This window comes from Telmatherina bonti (assembly GCF_933228915.1).
Source record: "Telmatherina bonti genome assembly, chromosome: 19".
Lineage (NCBI taxonomy): Eukaryota > Metazoa > Chordata > Actinopteri > Atheriniformes > Telmatherinidae > Telmatherina > Telmatherina bonti.
Genome location: NC_136617.1, coordinates 36075745 through 36095769, shown reverse-complemented (window position 1 = coordinate 36095769; position 20025 = coordinate 36075745). Strand labels below are relative to the sequence as shown.

The following is a 20025-nucleotide window of genomic DNA, read 5'->3' as shown; positions in this document are numbered from 1 at the left end:
TCATGGCTTTGCTATTCCGCCTTGCCGCTCCACGGAGTTTGGGATTTCCTGAGAGGTCAGAGATTGTTGTTGCCGATGCTGCGCTTTGACAGGACAGCTGGTCACCATGTGGGAAATGCTCCGGCAGAAGTGGCACTTTTTGGGCTGCGGGGGCAGCTGACACTCTTTGGCATGATGGCCAGATTCTCCACAGTTGTAGCATCTGGAATGATAAGTATTTAAAGATTCCACATGTTGGAAATTATATTAATGTAACAGTATATATAATATAATAAATAAATAAATAAACATATATATATATATATATATATATATATATATATATATATATATATATATATATATACATACATATATATACACTACTCACAAAAAGTTAGGGATATTCAGCTTTTGGGTGAAATTTCACAACAAGCCTAAAATGCCTTCAAACCTGTACAGGTGAACTTAATGTGATCTTCTCTAAGCTTTTAAATGCACATGTCCAACTGTTAAATGTTTCAATAAATTTTGCACAAGTTGCTGTTCTCTAACAAGGAGCTTAACGGCAAAAATCACGGCAGGTGTGTGATCCTTGAATTGACCAATAAATGTCCTGGTTCAATTAGAGCTGGTGTTTAAACAGTTGTCCTCATCATGCTGTTCACATTTTGACATCATGAGACCAAGACGACACCTAACAATGGAACAACAGTCCCTTGCCATTGCGATGCTTCAAACAGGACGTTCTCAGACAGAAGTGGCCACTGAGCTTGGAGTGTCACAGAGTGTCATCAGCAGGTTGCAACAGAGATATGGAGAGACTGGAAGAGTCACAGAAAGGCCTAGAAGTGGACGTCCTTTGGCCACATCCCGTGCTGATGACCGCTACATTGTGAACACTGCCCTGAGAAAGCGGATGATGAATGCCACTCAACTCCAGGCACGTTTAAGAGAGGTGAGAGGCACCCAAGTGTCACGTCAGACCATTCCAAACCGTTTCCATCAGCGTGGTCTGCGTGCTAGACGACCTGCACGGGTACCTGACCACACCACCAGGCACAGGCATCATCGTCTTGCATGGGCCAGGGAGCATTTACGCTGGACGAGGAACCAGTGGGCCTCAGTGCTGTTCTCTGATGAAAGTCGATTCACACTGAGCAGAAATGATGGCCGGCAACCATGTTGGAGACGTCAGGGAGAGCGCTATGCATCAGCCACTGTTGTCACCAGGCCAGCTTTTGGTGGTGGCGGTGTTACAGTGTGGGCAGGGGTGTCCACTTGGTACAGAACTGCCCTACACTTTGTGAATGGTACAGTGACAAGCCCATACTACCTGAATAACATCATTAATCCAGTGATTGTGCCCCTACATGAACAGCACAGGCCTAATTTCATCTTCATGGACGACAATGCTCCTGCTCATCGAGGCCGCATCATCAGGGAACGGCTGTTGGAGACTGGTGTACCTCAAATGGAACGGCCTGCACTCTCTCCAGACCTGAATCCCATTGAAAACCTGTGGGATCAGCTGAGCCGTCGTGTAGAGGCTCGAAACCCTGCACCCCAGAACCTCAATGACCTGAGGGCTGCCCTTCAAGAAGAGTGGGATGCCATGCCTCAGCAGGCAATAAGTTGCCTTGTGAACAGCATGAGACGTCGTTGTCAAGCTGTAATTGATGCTCAAGGGCACATGACCAGATATTGAGACGTTCACATTTTTTGTTGTGGTGTAACTACCATTGTTGTTACCTTTTGTGTTGAATGAATTTTTTGAGATGAGGAAATCAGTAGTGCATCCTTCTACTTAAATGTCTTACTTTTATCATATTATATCACTGTAGCATGAACATATTGCATTTTCCATAAATTTCACCTGAAAGCCAAATATCCCTAACTTTTTGTGAGTAGTGTATATAAAATATGTAACTAAGCAAAAATGAAAACATCCATCGGGGGGGAGCAAACCAGCAGCTTTTGGTGACTGATAACTGCCTTCAGATCTGCAGAGGGTCAGACCTGTAAAATAACAGCATAATAACCCATGAATAAGAAAAACTTCCCCTTTTCTTTCTTTTTTTTTATACTGTAAAGACATACAAGCACATTTCCAGGACATCTACATTTAACAATTTATCATTTCAGAAGACATTATGCACAAACGTAATTTATCATTTATACAACCAGTACAGGGGCTGCACGGTGGCATAGTGGTTTGCACTGTGGCCTCACAGCGAGAAGGTTGCTGGTTCAATCCTTAATCCTCAAGGTTTGTGTGTGGAGTTTGCATGTTCTCCCCATGTATGTATGGATTCCTCCAAAGACATGCATGTTAGGTTGATTGCTTACTCTAAAAAATAAAAAAATAAAATTGCCCCTAGGAGTGAGTGGTTGTGTGTCTCTGTGTGTCCCTGCGATGGACTGGCGAGATGTCCAGGGTGTTCCCTGCCTTTCACCCAAAGACTGCTGGGATAGGCTCCAGCTTCCCCGTGACTCTTGGTCGGACTAAGCGGTTAGGATGATGGATGAATTACAACCATTACCGCTTACAGATCAGCTGCAAAATCACAAAACACTGAATCTCAGGTATCTGATCATTTAAATTTAATTGTTCATTCTTTAGCTATAATAGGAACACCATTGCAATAAACACTGGCTGAAATGGTTACTAATAGTGCTAATAATAAAATAGATCATGTTAATTGGTCATTTTTTTCTTTCCTGGCCCCTAAATGCAACATGCCCCATGTCAAATGGATCCAGAAACTTGAGAAACGTACATAACAGGAAAGTTAATGATGTAATATATTGTATTATGTAGAGACAAATTAGAGATGTCAGATCACACTGTGGTTTTCTGAACATCCCCGAAATCTGTGAAGCCTTCTTGCTGGACAGTGGACACAATTCTAAACATATCTTTCAGCTTAATAATGGAACTATTCTGAGGATCCATTATCTCGGCTGTGCCGAATCTAATCAGAAGCTAAATAAAACCAATTGATGAATTCATTCTGGGAGGTAGCATTAGATAAGAGAGGCTGAAACACAGCACAGTGTGACATAAAGAAAAGCTGGCTGCTTAAAAAGGCAGAAGCTATTGATTTTATGTCAGTGTAAAACTTGTTCTGATGTTTCACATCTGCAGTTTCACAAACAAATTAATCACATGGGCCTTTAAAATAACAACATGGAAGAATCATGACACACAAACTCTTACAGCATCCTAGTTTGTGCCTGATTATCACTCATGATCAACCACCCAATATTATCAATATGTTTTACTGGTTTGTTAATCCCAATAAACACAACAATGCAAGAGAGGAGAGAAGAGAGGAGCACATCTCCTATCAGCTTTAGCCAGCAGGACCAAAGGAATGGATCCAAGAAACCAAACCAGACTTGAGAGAAGATTTATCTAAAAGGAAAGTCTGAGGTTTAATTTTAAAGGTTGAGATGGGGTCTGGCTCCTGAAGCTGATTCTTATGCTGCTATATCTAGTGATATCACGTCTGCGTGGAAACATCACGTCTGCGTGGAAACACCACGTCTGCGTGGAAACATCACGTCTGCGTGGAAACATCACGTCTGCGTGGAAACACCACGTCTGCGTGGAAACACCACGTCTGCGTGGAAACACCACGTCTGCGTGGAAACATCACGTCTGCGTGGAAACATCACGTCTGCGTGGAAACACCACGTCTGCGTGGAAACACCACGTCTGCGTGGAAACATCACGTCTGCGTGGAAACACCACGTCTGCGTGGAAACACCACGTCTGCGTGGAAACACCACGTCTGCGTGGAAACATCACGTCTGCGTGGAAACAAGTCTGCATGAAAACATCACGTCTCCATGGAAACAAGTCTGCATGGAAACACCACGTCTGCGTGGAAACACCACGTCTGCGTGGAAACATCAGGTCTGCGTGGAAACATCACGTCTGCGTGGAAACATCACGTCTGCGTGGAAACACCACGTCTGCGTGGAAACATCAGGTCTGCGTGGAAACACCACGTCTGCGTGGAAACACCACGTCTGCGTGGAAACATCAGGTCTGCGTGGAAACATCACGTCTGCGTGGAAACACCACGTCTGCGTGGAAACATCAGGTCTGCGTGGAAACATCACGTCTGCGTGGAAACACCACGTCTGCGTGGAAACATCACGTCTGCGTGGAAACAAGTCTGCATGAAAACATCACGTCTCCATGGAAACAAGTCTGCATGGAAACACCACGTCTGCGTGGAAACACCACGTCTGCGTGGAAACACCACGTCTGCGTGGAAACATCAGGTCTGCGTGGAAACACCACGTCTGCGTGGAAACATCACGTCTGCGTGGAAACAAGTCTGCATGAAAACATCACGTCTCCATGGAAACAAGTCTGCATGGAAACACCACGTCTGCGTGGAAACACCACGTCTGCGTGGAAACATCAGGTCTGCGTGGAAACATCACGTCTGCGTGGAAACACCACGTCTGCGTGGAAACACCACGTCTGCGTGGAAACATCAGGTCTGCGTGGAAACACCACGTCTGCGTGGAAACATCACGTCTGCGTGGAAACACCACGTCTGCGTGGAAACACCACGTCTGCGTGGAAACACCACGTCTGCGTGGAAACATCACGTCTGCGTGGAAACACCACGTCTGCGTGGAAACACCACGTCTGCGTGGAAACATCACGTCTGCGTGGAAACACCACGTCTGCGTGGAAACATCAGGTCTGCGTGGAAACACCACGTCTGCGTGGAAACACCACGTCTGCGTGGAAACATCAGGTCTGCGTGGAAACATCACGTCTGCGTGGAAACACCACGTCTGCGTGGAAACATCACGTCTGCGTGGAAACAAGTCTGCATGAAAACATCACGTCTCCATGGAAACAAGTCTGCATGGAAACACCAAATCTGCATGGAAACATCATGTCCGTGTGGAAACATCAAGTCTGCATGGAAACATCACGTCAGCATGGAAATATCATGTCTGCATGCTGACAAGGATTAAAAAAAATTCTGCTTCTGCATGTCCTGCAGAACAACAAAGGCTAGTCATTTCAAAGGTTAAATGACCAAACTTGGTCCTGTTACATAGTGAATGATGAATACCGTACCAGAGCACCCCCTCATGGCTCAACTCCCCCTTCTAGATTAGGGACAAGTATAGATCAGTATGGTCACAATGGTAGCAGATGGAGCTGATTTGCTTCAGTACTCCTGTGATCTCTGAACCCCAACTCCCTTCAGCTCAACCTACCCCCTTGCACACACACACAGTTACTATGGCAGACCTCTGACCTCTCCATTGCACCGACATCTGGTGTCAATTAGATGGACAGGATTGGTTCCTTGTTGATACATTTATGTTTGGGAGAAAAGAAGCAGGATGGAAATAAAATCCAACCTGCAGTGAACATTTAAAAGCAAGAAGTTTATGTTATGGTGAATTCAACTCTACTTATAAAGATGTTACAGCATCAATAACCCTATTTTATCCTAATCCAAACCACAGACCAGGCTTTCCCCCCCTAACTTTAACATTTATGTTCAGAAACCACAGAAATCTGAACATATTCAACCAGTTCAGCCATGACTGATAGAGTCAGAGCTACGAGATGCTTTCAACCTAGTCTGACTGGATTTCAGTTGTAATGGATGATAATTTCCTCATTTAACAGCTTTTCTCTGGTATTTTCACTGTTGTTTATTATAATAAAAAAGAACTCTAACCCTATAAAAATTCAATAAATTCTTCCCAAACTGAAATTAAAATAGAAACTTGGGAGATGCCAAACAATTACTTGTATTTCAGTTAGGTCATGAACGCCTCATCAGAAGCTGTATTTCAATTTACTTCTAGAGTTACATAAAACAGAAATACTGCAATAAAAAAACAAACATCTCACAATAATCTCACAACTACTGCTGAAAGGTTTTAGGCTCTCATAAGGTGGTTTTTCAGACGTCTCCATATAAGAGTAAATCACTAAAGTGGAATATGAACACATTTACACATCACTGGACGTGACATAGGGGTCATGTGACCAGCAACAGCCATAGTGGAACCAAAGTTTCTGCTTCTAAATGCAAAAAGTTTCGTATCTCCATCTTCCTGAAAGTGGAGTCTCATGGGATGAGATTTTATCAGAATTACATGCTAAACACCATCTAATGAAAACAACCAAATCACAATTGTCTTTGTTGAAATCGTAGAAATAAGACTTTAATTTTAATTGGGAAAAAACTGTAATGTAACGCAGCTAGTGTTGGGTAACATGAAGTCGTGGTCAACCTCACTCATCGTAGACATTTGTGGTGAACATGTTCTAAATTATTGGAAAAAACTTTACATTTGAGTTGTTTCTGGTTGTTTCCATCATTAAGATCATGAGACTAGCTGAGATTATTTTTGTGAAGAAATGAAAAAGAGAGAGTTTCATGAAAGAAAATGGCTTGATAGAAGCAGCTGAGTCTAAGCACGCCAGGTTGCAGTGATAACATGGTTAGAGGTTTGATGAGCATTTAAAACTAAAATCCCATTTTCGGACAAGAATTGCTGGTCTTTCGATGAATCACAGAGAAGTTCTGTGGTGGGAGGGGCTTACATGATCAACAGAAAAGGTTTTTTTTTACGTGGAAATGAATCTGGGGTGAATAAATACAGTTTCTGTGGTGGAAAAAAGAGCTATAGAATGCTGCATCAAGAATGCTGCACAAGCTGATGAAGATGATGGAGGATTCTTCACACCCTCTCCACAACACAGTGATGAAACAACAAAGTGTGTTCAGTGAGAGGCTTCTTCAGGTCCGATGTAAGACTGAAAGATACAGAAGATCATTCCTGCCAGCAGCCATCAGCCTCCGGAACAAGACCTCCTCTAGTTATTATTATTATATACTACAATATTGAATTTCCATCAGGTCCATCCAGCAGTCAACGCCAGATGGTACTACGAACTGGTGGTATCTGGTCTCTAGAATTCTTGAAGTTACATAAATGCTTGTTTTGTGTTTAACGTTTATTTGTCCTCCTAGAGAATCCAGTCTGATCCAATTGCCATCCTCAGTCTTTTGGAACAAACTCATCAACCAGTCCTGCGCCACACCCGGATCCACCTGCACTCCCAAACATCCATTCACCTGTCAGCCGGCCTGCAATTCCATCAGCTCCCTGAACCATCACCTGCTCTGTCATAAAGTTTGTGTTCAGCACTACATTCCCCGTCTGCTCTTTGGGTCTGAAACCCTGTACGTGTGACACCATGAGGGTGGTATGAGGGCCCGACGTCCACAGCCCAACACCATGCAGGACGTTTGGCGTTTGCCAGAGAACACCAAGATTGGTAAATTCTCCACTGGCGCCCTGAGCTCTTCACAGATGGAAGCAGGTTCACACTGAGCACATGTGACAGACGTGACAGAGTCTGGAGACGCCGTGGAGAACGTTCTGCTGCCTGCAACATCCTCCAGCAGGACCGGTTTGGCAGTGGGTCAGTAATGGTGTGGGGGGGCATTTCTTTGGAGGGCCGCACAGCCCTCCATGTGCTCGCCAGAGGTAGCCTGACTGCCATTAGGTACCGAGATGAGATCCTCAGACCCCTTGTGGGACCATATGCTGGTGCGGTTGGCCCTGGGTTCCTCCTAATGCAAGACAATGCTAGACCTCATGTGGCTGGAGTGTGTCAGCAGCTCCTGCAACACCAAGGCATTGATGTTATGGACCGGCCCGCCCGTTCCCCAGACCTGGATCCAGCTGAGCACATCTGGGACATCATGTCTCGCTCCATCCACCAACGCCAAGTTGCACCACAGACTGTCCAGGAGTTGGTGGATCCTTTAGTCCAGGTCTGGGAGGAGATCCCTCAGGAGAACATCCGCCGCCTCATCAGGAGCATGCCCAAGTGTTGTAGGGAGGTCATACAGGCACGCGGAGGCCACACACACTACTGAGCCTCATTCTGACTTGTTTAAAGGACATTACATCAAAGTTGGATCAGCCTGTAGTGTGTTTATCCACTTTCATTTGGAATAGAACTCCAAATCCAGACCTCCATGGGTTGATATGTTTGATTTTCATTGATAATTTTTGTGCGATTTTGTTGTCAGCACATTCAGCTATGGAAAGAACAAAGTATTTAATAAAAATATCTCATTCATTCAGATCTACAACATGTTACTTTAGTGTTCCCTTTAGTTTTTGAGCAGTGTACTTTTTTGTCCGTAGATTGTATTATTTGCATTATTACACAAAAGGCTTATGAAGTTTATCCAAAAATCTTCTATGTCTCTGTTGTCATCATATCCAGATAATCCCATGTAGTCTCACGGCCATTCTGTCATTTACTGCAGAACAAACAGGAACAGCCACATGTTTCGTGTAACTGGACATTATTCCAAATCTGACTCCTTATGTCCACAACCTTCTTGCTAAGAGGTTTATTTTTCTCTTTTATGCACTGTGGTTGGCTACAGTGATGGTCTGGCTCTAGTTTCAGAAAGAAACCAGCCTTCCCTGACATCTGCAGATGTTTATGAACAGTTCTGTTCAATCTGACTTACTTGTCACTCTTGGAGCGCCGTTTCTGGGAGCTCTTCGGTCTTCTTTCACTGCCCAAACATGGTCTGCCATTTGGTCCAGTAACCCGTATGGACTCCAGCCCTCTGGATGATTTTTTAAAGGTGAACTCCACTGCTTCTCTTTCTCTGAGGCTACGGAAGCCCTCCATGTGCAGTTTGCTCTGGAAATGAAAAACCATGATCATTATTCATTCAGTTCAGTTCAACTTTATTTGTACAGCGCCACTTCACAACAATGTTGTCACAGGACACTTTACATACACATCATTTCCAGCCAGTTCATACATATCCTATAATAGAAACCAACTGATTGCATCGAGTCATGACTTGGATCCAATCCTCCATCCTGAGCTGCACGAGGCGACAGTGGGAAGGAAAAAACTCCCCTTTAACAGGAAGAAAACCTCCGGCAGAACCCGGCTCAGGGAGGGCAGCCATCTGCCTCGACTGGTTGGGGTGGAGAGGACAGGAAAGACAGATCAACATGTACAACTGCACTTATTCAGGAAGACCTGCGGAAAAAAGGAGAAATAAGTTAGAGACGGCAATATTGGCATATATTTATACATTAATATATTAGAGAAATAGAGCGAGGTACTTCTCAGTGCATCAGGTAACATCCCCATTGCTACATAAGTAATGGATGGCTAGACTACCCATAACTATAAGAGCAATGAGCAGAACCTGGACAGTTGGGTCCCGTACATGCAGACTCCAACTCAGGAGATGCTCATATCCTAACTATAAGAATCATGGAAAAGGAAGGTTTTCAGCTCCATCTTAAAGGTGTGGAGGGAGTCTGCCTCCCAAACCCACGGTGGGAGCTGGTTCCATAAGAGAGAGCCTGATAGCTAAAGGCCCTTCCTCCCATAGGACTCTTTGAGACTCTGGAACCACCAGTAAACCTGCAGTCTGAGAGCCAAGTGCTCTATTTGGAATATATGGAACTATAAGATCTTTTATGTCCAATGGAGCTTGGTCATGGAGAGCTTTATATGTGAGGAGAAGAATTTTAAACTTTATCCTGGATTTAACAGGGAGCCAGTGTAGAGAGGCTAAAACTGGTGAAAAATGATCTCTCCTGCTAGTCCTCATCAGAACCCTCGCTGCAGCATTTTGGATCAGATGGAGACTTTTCAGGGCATATTTGGGAAAAACCCATAAATAAGGAATTGCAGTAATCCAGCCTGTAAGTAATAAAGGCATGGACTCATTTTTCTGTATCTTTCTGAGACAAGATGCTCCTAATTTTTGCAATATTATGCAGCTGGAAGAAGGCGGTTCTAGAAACCTGTTTTAAATGTGAGCGAAAGGACGCCATCAACACAATTAGTCATACATCAGATGTAAAGCAACAACATACATGTACTGCATTATCACTGCAATGTCTGTTTGACCAGTTTGTAAGTTAAAAAACAGACAAGATGCCCCAAAATGCCTTTAAATAAAAAAAAGGAAGATTTAATAAACAAAGACTATAAGATCCTGAAATGACAAGATGTATAAAGACAGTTCTTTGCTTCCTCTTGGAGCAAAGGGTTGAGTAGACCCTTAACTTATTACACCAGAGGTCTTCAATGTTTACTGACAAAGGCAACATTTTTACTACCTGTCCCACCAAATTATCATTTACAGCCACAAACTTTGACTCTTAAAAATAACTTACCATTTACTTTTTATTGCATTTTATGTGTCATGGCAATAAAAAGAAAAACAAACCTGAACACCAGTTCAGCGGCTTCGCAACATCAGTTTCTTAGTTTCAGAACGAGAACAGAAGCTCTCAGTTTTAATAAATGAGTAAAGATGGTCGATGTTGGAATTTTTGTTTTTTATCGATATCCAATATACCGATATTGTCCAATTTTAAATTTCTGAGGTCAATATCTACATAATTCGATGTACGTGGTTTTTCCTCCTACAAAAAAAGAAAGAAACAGTAAATTATGTCAGGTAACTAAGACTATTGTTTGGACGTCTTGGTTTTTTCCTCACTTTACGTCCAATTTACAGTCACTGCAAACGGCAAATTTTATATCTGAAGACGCTTTGAGATCAATCCAAATCAAAGGCATGAGGGCGGTTCCACTTACACGCTCATTTCTGCTGCAAGTGACGAAGCGGTTTTAGGACATCTAGCTAAATGTTCAAGGTCGACTCGTGTGCGGTCTCAAAAAACTCTTCATGTCTCAAATTTTGACATTTTGAGTGATAGGAGACGTAGCCGAAGAGTTTCATGTATAACATGTTCGTGCTGTGTAAAAGTTGTCATAAAAAGTAAAAACAGATCATTTCTTATTTTACATTTTATTGCCAATATCGGCCGATAACATCTGACATATCTACTTCTTAGCATTCATTCATTCATTATCCGAACCGCTTAGTCCGGTTAAGAGTCGCGGGGGAGCTGGAGCCTATCCCAGCAGTCTTTGGGCAAAAGGCAGGTACATCTTTACAGCTCACCAGTCCATTGCAGGGCCACACAGAGACAAAAAAACCACTCACTGCTATGGGCTACTGTCAAAGTGGGACTTTGTACCTTCAATTTTAACCCTTGATCATCTATGGTTTTATACAACTCCTGAGAACCTGCATGCTTTTGACTTTTTAATACTGGTGTGGCTTTTATATTGTGTTAAACTTATTTGATTTTAGTCTCAGGTATGTTTTATTTGCATGATTGTTAAAACCTGGTGGTAATTGAGGACAGCTGATCCCAGTTGGAAACCCCCCCTGTTGGGATATTTCCCTAAATACCGGAAGAATCCGGACCATTTCTGGTGCATATTCAGACATGTTTCATATCTGGTGATATACGGACACAAGATTCTGCATGAGGACATATATTGTGTCCGGACACAAGGTGTGTCTGACTTTTGTCATATGTGAGCTCCTAATATGACCTGCAGTCACGTCTGGAAGTATCTGGGATCAAGATACTGAACAGAACCAGAATCCTGACATATCTATAGGGGATATTTCACTAGGTCTCAGAAGAATCTGGACCATTTCTGGTAAATATCCTCAGTGATCAACATGTACCATATCTGGTGATATACTGACACAAGATTCTGCATGAGGACATATATTGTGTCCGGACACAAGGTGTGTCCGACTTTTGTCATATGTGAGCTCCTAATATGACCTGCGGTCACGTCTAGAAGTATCTGAGGTCAAGATACTGAACAGAACCAGAATCCTGACATATCTGTAGGGGATATTTCTCCAAGTCTCAGAAGAATCTGGACCATTTCTGGTAAATATCTAGAATTTGTTTTACAGGTTCCATATCTGGTGATATACAGAGATAAGATACTGTATTAGGACGTGTATTGTGTCGGAGTTTTGTTCTCTCCTAATATGACCTGCAGTCCTGTCAGGAAGCATCTGAGTCAAGATACGCCAAAGGGCCAGAATCCTGACATATCTGTAAGGAATATTTCTCTAAGTCTCAGAAGAATCCAGACCATTTCTTATACAAATCCAGCATTTGGTTGAAATGTGCTGTACTTGTTGATGTACAGGCTCTGGGCACCTGATATGCTATTATATTGTGTCAGGATACCAGCCATTTATCTTTTTCTATATATTTCAATTTTTAAATATGACTTTGTTGATTTTGCTTCAACAGTTCCAAACAGAATGCCAGTATAGCAGTAATGACAAAAACACATCTTTTTAATGGTGTTAATCATACAAATTTTTACAAATAACATGCAAATGAGCAGCAAAGTTCTTTTGACAGCAAAGAAAAGTATTTACAATATATGTTACTACACAAGTTTGACCATGATATAGTACAAATATTAGAGGCTTGTGTATTATCGCTGGGTGAGGCACATGGCTAAACACATTTTGCTGAGGGTAGCATTACCAACACATTCACAGTTTCTTTCCTTCCCTTGGAAAATGCTAGTTTAAATGTACAGTGGGCACACTGCCTTGCAATCCTCTTAAGTGGTATGAAAGAGGCATATGAACATGGCAAATGCATGGTTTCCCAGACTGTGCAAGAGCTGTTTTGCCCAAAATGCAATTTATCTCCATGCTCTTTGAACCAATACACTTTTGCCACTGCATGTTCAACCATTATCCAACTATTATCACGACATAAACAGACAAAAACTTTCCATATACCCGATATCTCCCCTGGGCGCATGAAAGCATTAGCGTCAATAATTTGATTTCCAGTGATACTGTCAATGCCCAACCACTTTGCTGTCACAAATGATGATGTTCCTGACCTATAGTGACATGTTGAAAATACATCACCAGCTAAACTGTATCTGTTGCTACACATGTACTTAAGGGACACTCGCTGAATCTGGTCATTTGGATATATGATCTTCAACATTGAAAGCAGATAGAAATTATCTGAATAACTCATTGTACTAGATTTAACTGGTGGAAGCAAAGTTTCAATAGTACGATCAAATGCAAAGTTGTCATGAGTAATAACCCCATGGATGAGATCATGTAAAACATGAAATTTTTCTGCATGAATAACTGTGCTAGTGGGGGCCTTGTGAAATAGTGATTCAATGTCTGGATCACAGCTTGCCCAAGGAGGTGGACATATTATTTGTTGCCCTGCTACTTGCCATTCAGTGAGCCATTTCCGCATCATATTCACCTCAGTCTCATGGTTGTTTGTGTGATATTCTCCCAATGTACCATTGGCACGTTCAAATGAGAAGCACCAGAATCCATGAACTGGTCCATAATCTTTTATGCACGACTTTAAATGCAAATGTAAATGCAAGTTCATAGTGCACCAATGTTTTCCGTATTTCCTTTCAAAAGAATTGCAAAATATCTTTAAACATCTATGGGCATCCTCAATCTGTGCACTATCAATGACTCTGGAGCACATCAACTGCGTTGCTGCAACAAAAATTTGCCATAACATGTAGTCCCCCTCTCCTAAGACTCCCTTCAAGGCAAAGGTGGAATATACACAAACCCAGAGTTTCCACTGTGCAGCCGTAAAACCTTCAAAAGCTGCTTCAATCTTTGAGGGTATGCCAGAATCTATTGTACTGGGAAGTTTCAAAGAGTTTACCCGATCCTGAATTGTTACAAACCCTTCCTTAGAGATGGCATTGGTATCTTTCCAAACTTGCAAAACTCTTTTGGCTGTACCCTCGAGCAAGTTATGCATTGGATCAATTACATGCATTCTGACAACATCAAAGTATGGCAAATCATGCAAACAACTGTATCTAGCACCATATTTCTGTTCAATCCTTGTTTTATTAGCTTTATTTATTGCTCTCTTGGCTTCTCTGGCATATCTTCATTATTGCGATATAAATCACACCAACTGAGTCATTAATATTGTTATAGGGCTGGAACCAATCAACATTGAGCATAAGACCAAGATTGCCTGCCTCTTTTAAGAATGGCTTGCCTTCATAAACCAGAAAATCCTTCCACACCTGTCCATCAAAAACGTCAGCATAAAGTCCCTCCCTTACATTACGCTGCCTCCACTTTTCACAAGACTTTTTAAAGCCAGGCCTCTTTAACATGTCACCAATAGATGTAATCAAGCTTCGATAACAGAATTGTCTTTTGGGGTAAAGAAACTCTTTTCCATCTTTCCCAATGACAGATCTCATCAGCAAAGTGTCACATCCCTTACGGAATTTTTTTTGTGTGTGTCTGGGATATGCAACATAGCCACTTTCTCCGAATTACCTTTCCGCTTGCATCATAGATATGTTTTACTGCTTCATTAAAGGCATAAACAGAATGGCACTTTGGACAAACAACATATTTTGTGAAGTCATATTTTACTACTAATTTATTCCTCAGCATGTATAAAGTGGCGGGGAAGTGGGTTGTGATGTTTTGTAAAGCAGTGTCACTTATTATACCATTCAAAAAAAGAAAAATGCTTCTGAAAATTTTTAAGATGGCTTCAAATGCACGGTCAGATATTTTGAAAAGTGACTTCCATGTTGACAATATAAAAAGCAAGAACATCATAACTGCATTTTTTTCATTGGATGCTAGTTCTTCAGGCTTTTCTGTGTTGTTGTGTTGTTCAATCACTTCCTCTTCCTCACTCCAAAATTCTTGGTCTTCTGAAATTGACTGAAAGAATGTAAATAGATTTTTTTTTTTTTATGATGTTTCCAAAATTGCACAATGAGCTGCATAAATACAAAATACTGACAATAAAACTGAATGTAATTGTATGTAGTTTACTTACTTGTGCACTTCCAGCAGATTCATCTTCTGTGTTGTTATCCTCTGAAGATTCCTCGATGCAGTTTTTAGACAGTCTGGGCATCTTTTTCAAAAGAAACAAATAATAAATTAAAATCTAAAAAATTATTAGTTTTCTAGCTAGTAAATACAGATGATGAGAGCTGTTATTGTCTTGGTTATTGATGCGATGACACAAAACCCTTTTTCACTATTAAATGTTTGCAACAAAACGTCTTCACGCTTACATTCTTATAAAGCTGAAACTGAATTACCTGTTCATCCTCTGATGAATCCACAATACGCTGTGCTGGTGGTCGTATCATTGGCTGGATTGCAAAAACCACAGAAGCACAGTTACCCAGTGAAGCAAATTCAAAATGACAATTTATAGGCATTTCCTATCCAACAGAACACATTATTAAGGACATGGAAAAGAAAAAGTCGCAAGGAGTAGTGGTGCCTTGTCGGACAAGCTAAGAAAAATTTAAAGAATTTCATTAAACTGATCTGGACTTCTTCCAGCAAGATTAATGGCTATGTCAGGTGCTTAACAGCTGACAGATAGCTGACTTGCAAAAAAGCAAAAGAGCTGGAGCACACTGATAATTTTTCACCTTCATTGTGAGGAAACATATAGCTGTGAATTTCTTGGTACCTATATGGTTTTGGATCAAACACAACTTTGAGTACATTACCTGCTGATTTCCTGCAGAGTCATAATCAGTTTCATGATCAATGTGGTACGACAGTCTTGTCATCTGAGAGTAAAAAACAGTCATATAAATCCAAACGTGTCTGCTCTTTTCAGGACAAAGAGGCTAGGCTTGAGCAGAATGTTTTTTACTGTTAACCCACAAGAAATTGCTTGTATTATCTCTGTCTTCCATCTGATTGAAAACACACACACACACACATATATATATATATATATATATATATATATATATATATATATATATATATATATATATATATATATATATATATGTATATATATATATATACATATATATATATATATATATATATATATATATATATATATATATATATATACATATATATATATACACATACATATGCATATATATATATACACATACATATACATATATATATATATGTACACATACATATACATATATATATATATGTACACATACATATACATATATATATATATATATATACACATACATATACATATATATATACACATACATATACATATATATAATACATCTATAATACTAGATAGATAGATAGATGTGTGTACATTCATATAAACACAGCTGCAAACACCAAATCTAATAAACTGTGTTATATTGCAACATTAGTAAATAGTTATAATTACCATTTCTGCACATTTCTGATGGCGGTAGAATGTTGATTTTGAAACATCTTTTCCGCAGTGATGGCAAAATCTTTCCAATCGTTTTCTTTTCTTTTCTTCCTGAGACATGCTGCTTTTAAGGCAAAAATCAAGGGAAAAAATTCTAAACCTATTACTTCTCTGCTGAAGACATTCTGAACCCATTTTAAAGCTTTGGGGAGTAAGATGTGCAATTGGAGGGAGGGAAGGTGGGCGGTGTCACTGAATACAACTTTGCGACACAACTTAGGGGGTCACTGGAAATAAGTTTTTAAAAGCTTTGTATTACGGAAGCCGAGAACAGTCGTGCTCGACTATTATTCTTTTTTTCAACGTTATATCAAGAAAACGAGGTATTTCAACCTTTGTCAGACCCGATAGAATTCAAATCAGGTCAAATTATCAGGATCCTCCACCTGACGTCTGATGCAGGCTTCACTGTACTGAGAGATGCCAGGCTAATTTGTCTGGGGCGTCTCTGTACGATCAAGCGAAGCGGCAGTCAGATCCACCTGTTGAGGTGTTGTTAAAAAAGATGATCATGGCTAAGCTCTCATCCTTGTTGAAGGACACGCAGCCCTCACCCCTCTGGGACGCTGACAGCCCTGCATGCTGCTTCAGCACCAGACTGTTGCATCCAAAGCGTACAGGTCCTTGATTCTTGCAATAATGTTTTATTGTAAAAACATATAACCACTTGAACGCTGGAGGAATTACATCTCTCAGCTGGCCCGGGAGCGCCTTGGGACCCCCCGCAGAGTTGGCGAATGTGGCTGAGGAGGGGGGCTTCCCTGGTTATGCTGCGATCAGAACCCCGATAAGCGGTAGAGGAGGGATGGATACATGGCACTTGGATGCACCGATGATGTTTGCATTCATAGCGATTCTCGTGCCGCTCAAGTTTCAATGAGAAATGATGCCACGTCATGGGGATTTGACTCATTTTTCCTTCTGTACAGACCCATGCCTTATAAAACTGTCCTTAAACTACGCATATTTATTACAATGGCTCGAAAGTGTTCCAAAGCACCATAATTTCACAATGTCTCAACCCAAGTATGAAGAAAAACTCTATCAAGTCCTGTAAATGAGCCATTTGTGATCTCCTACCCACCCCGCACACAATTTCCTCATCTAAAGTCGAAAATTACCAAGTTCACGTTGTCAGATACACGATATGTTTCACGTTTTTACAAAAGAATGATCACGTTATAACGTGATAGTTTCACGTTTTACAATAAAATATCACGTTATAACGTGATACGTTTCACGTTTTTACAATAAACTATCACGTTATAACGTAATAAGGCCCAAACTTTTTTTTTTTTTTTTTATATAAGGATGACATCTCTACGCTTCCGTACTTTTGGCTTCCGTGTTTTTTTTTTAACTTATATTTTTATTTATTGCTACAAGACATGTTTGGGGGTATCCCTCTGCAACACGATTACTATGGTCGTGACGTATATCCGAAGGCCTTGTGAAAACAAATCTGATTGGTTGCGTCACTGGCGTGTCGCCGTTGCGTATTTTCATTGGTTGCAAATAACACGACCAGACTGTTTAAATTTTATGCGGCACTGACCAGCCTCAGAAGACATCGAAATCGACAAGACTTTAAGCTTTTAAGAAAACACTGACAGAACAAAGAGACATGGAAGACTACGGCATGCGAACACCATGCAACGAAAAGCGGGGACGCAGTAGAATGCATGAAGACCACATTCTCTCTAATTCCAGCTCTCCGAGGACGCCAAGGGTCCGGGACATGGGGACGGTTACTCGTTCAGATATTTTGAGGTAAGCTTATTTAATGCAGCAATGTTAATGGGGGATTTTTACCATTTGCTTTTCCTTCCTTTTTCATTTATATATTTGACGAGTGTATTCACATCAGGAGAGTCGATCCGGTTGCGGACTGGGCTCACTTGTGGGGGGGTCTGTCCATGCGGACAGAGATCATGTTTAGTTTACACTGCACTGTGGTCAAACGAACCAAACCATTAGAATACTTCTAACCAAGGGTGGCACTGCACTAGTATTTAGCTAAAAAGAGGACAAGACCCACGTGAAGAGGAAAACTCTTCCATTTGGAGTTAAACTATGGCTGTTTTGGGTTTTTATTGTGTCCTTCGCAAGTATACTGCAGAAATCCACTGCAACAATGGACACAGTATGAACACCAGGCGAGGCAGATGACCCTTAACGCCATCGCTATGGATTTACCCACAATGCCATGCTACACCACATGCAGGAAGGGACTTGTTTTGTAGTCCACTTCCTGTATTTGGTCCACTTGAAACTGACCGAGACCTGCATTTGTAGGCGGACCGAGTCCGGTTCTTTGGTCTGAATCAGAAGTTGTTTGGCGCGTTCACATTTCTCCAGACTTTGAGCAAACAGACTGATTCCAAACAAAAATACTGATGTGAACTATTTGTCTTCCCTGTTTTATTTCTTTGGCGCACTGTGTTGACTGAGCCCCTTAAATTTGTAACATTGTTATGTAATGAAATTATGTATGTTATTCTATTTTCTATTCTAACAATAAATGTTCCTCTTTTTCTCAATTTTCAGGCAAGTTGAGTCCCTATATCAGTTAGTGGAATCTATGAAAGCTGATTTCAAGGGGATGGCACAGAGGCAGGATGAAATGGAGAAAAAATATGAAGCTAAAAGTACACCGGATTCGAAGATCCCTCTGGAACTTTCTGTATGTATTTGCTTTTGAGAGCAAGCCTAAAAAACTTATATGTGTTAAAATACTGTACTTAAAAATGTTTGGAATAATAATGAGTTGTAATATCAGACAACTTTTCAGGGGATTATTGTATTTCTTTTTTTATTGTGGAAGCAATAACTCATAAGTGGCCTGTTCTACTTTCCTTATTATTGCACATATACTCCTCCAGTTGCCTTCCCATTTAATCAATCTGCACTTTTACCCATACTTTATGCATTACTATATTTATTACAGAAATTTGACCGTAATAGAGAATTTAATGTAGCTAAACACATTATAATGGTTCCTCCCCCCACAGGCTCTGGTTCGTCAAACACATGTAAATCTCGGGGAGCAGCCAAGGGGGGAGGGTCCAGCCGAGTGACAAGTAGGTTTCTTTCTAATGTTTTAAGTCTAGAAAAATATTAGCAGCTTTAAAAATGTTGGTGTCTTTCTTCAGCTTTCGGACACCACACAATGAAGAGGTTACAGCTGCAGTGATCCAGGCAATTAAAGATGTGGAACCAAATTGGAGCTTCCACCAAGTTCGAAGTATGTATTAAACATGGGTGTGAAGTCGGGTTTGATAAGGTGATGTGTAAATAGCTAGCATTTATATTTCACCTGTCAATGTTTTTCCATCCACTAGGAGCATGTAACCGGGCCTTTGAAAATTTAAAAGCCTCTGAGAGAATGGAGAGAGATGGGACCAAGGAGAGAGTCAAGAGGCGGAAGCTCATGACAAGTAGGCGTGACCGGGTGAGTTGTCTTAACTAAATCTGCAACTGTCTGTGTAACCTGAACTATATGTCATATTTTGACAATTTGGTTTTACCTTTATGTCCATGTTGTATGTACAGTACCAGTCAAACCTTTGGGCACATTTTCCAATTGGATGTAATGGTAAAGTGTCCAAACATTTGACTGTTAGTGTATGTATTTGGGTTTAGGTATGTGCATGCATAGCATAGAATATCCTTAGAAGTATTCGTCACTGTTTATGTTTGTAAAAACTTATAATTATCAGAAGAATTTTTATTTAATCCTTTTTGTTGTAGTCCGTAAGTCCATAGTACTAGGGAAGTTTTAATGACTTGTGCAGAGTCTATTAATGTGCACAACTTATTAAAAAAACTGTAGCGTTTTGTGGTAAACAA

The 20025-nt window shown here is 41.0% G+C and overlaps 1 protein-coding gene across 1 annotated transcript in view; it reads right to left on the bottom strand.

Moving 5' to 3' along the window:
- LOC306770029 (protein lin-28 homolog A-like) overlaps positions 1–20025 on the bottom strand; it is a gene marked incomplete at both ends in the record, with an annotated part of 43428 nt that continues 23403 nt past the window's right edge. Inside the window, 2 exons of the mRNA XM_079258798.1 lie at positions 1–202; positions 8541–8719. Of these exons, the coding sequence (XP_079114924.1) occupies positions 1–202; positions 8541–8719 (381 nt within the window). The remainder of the gene's footprint in view (positions 203–8540; positions 8720–20025) is intronic.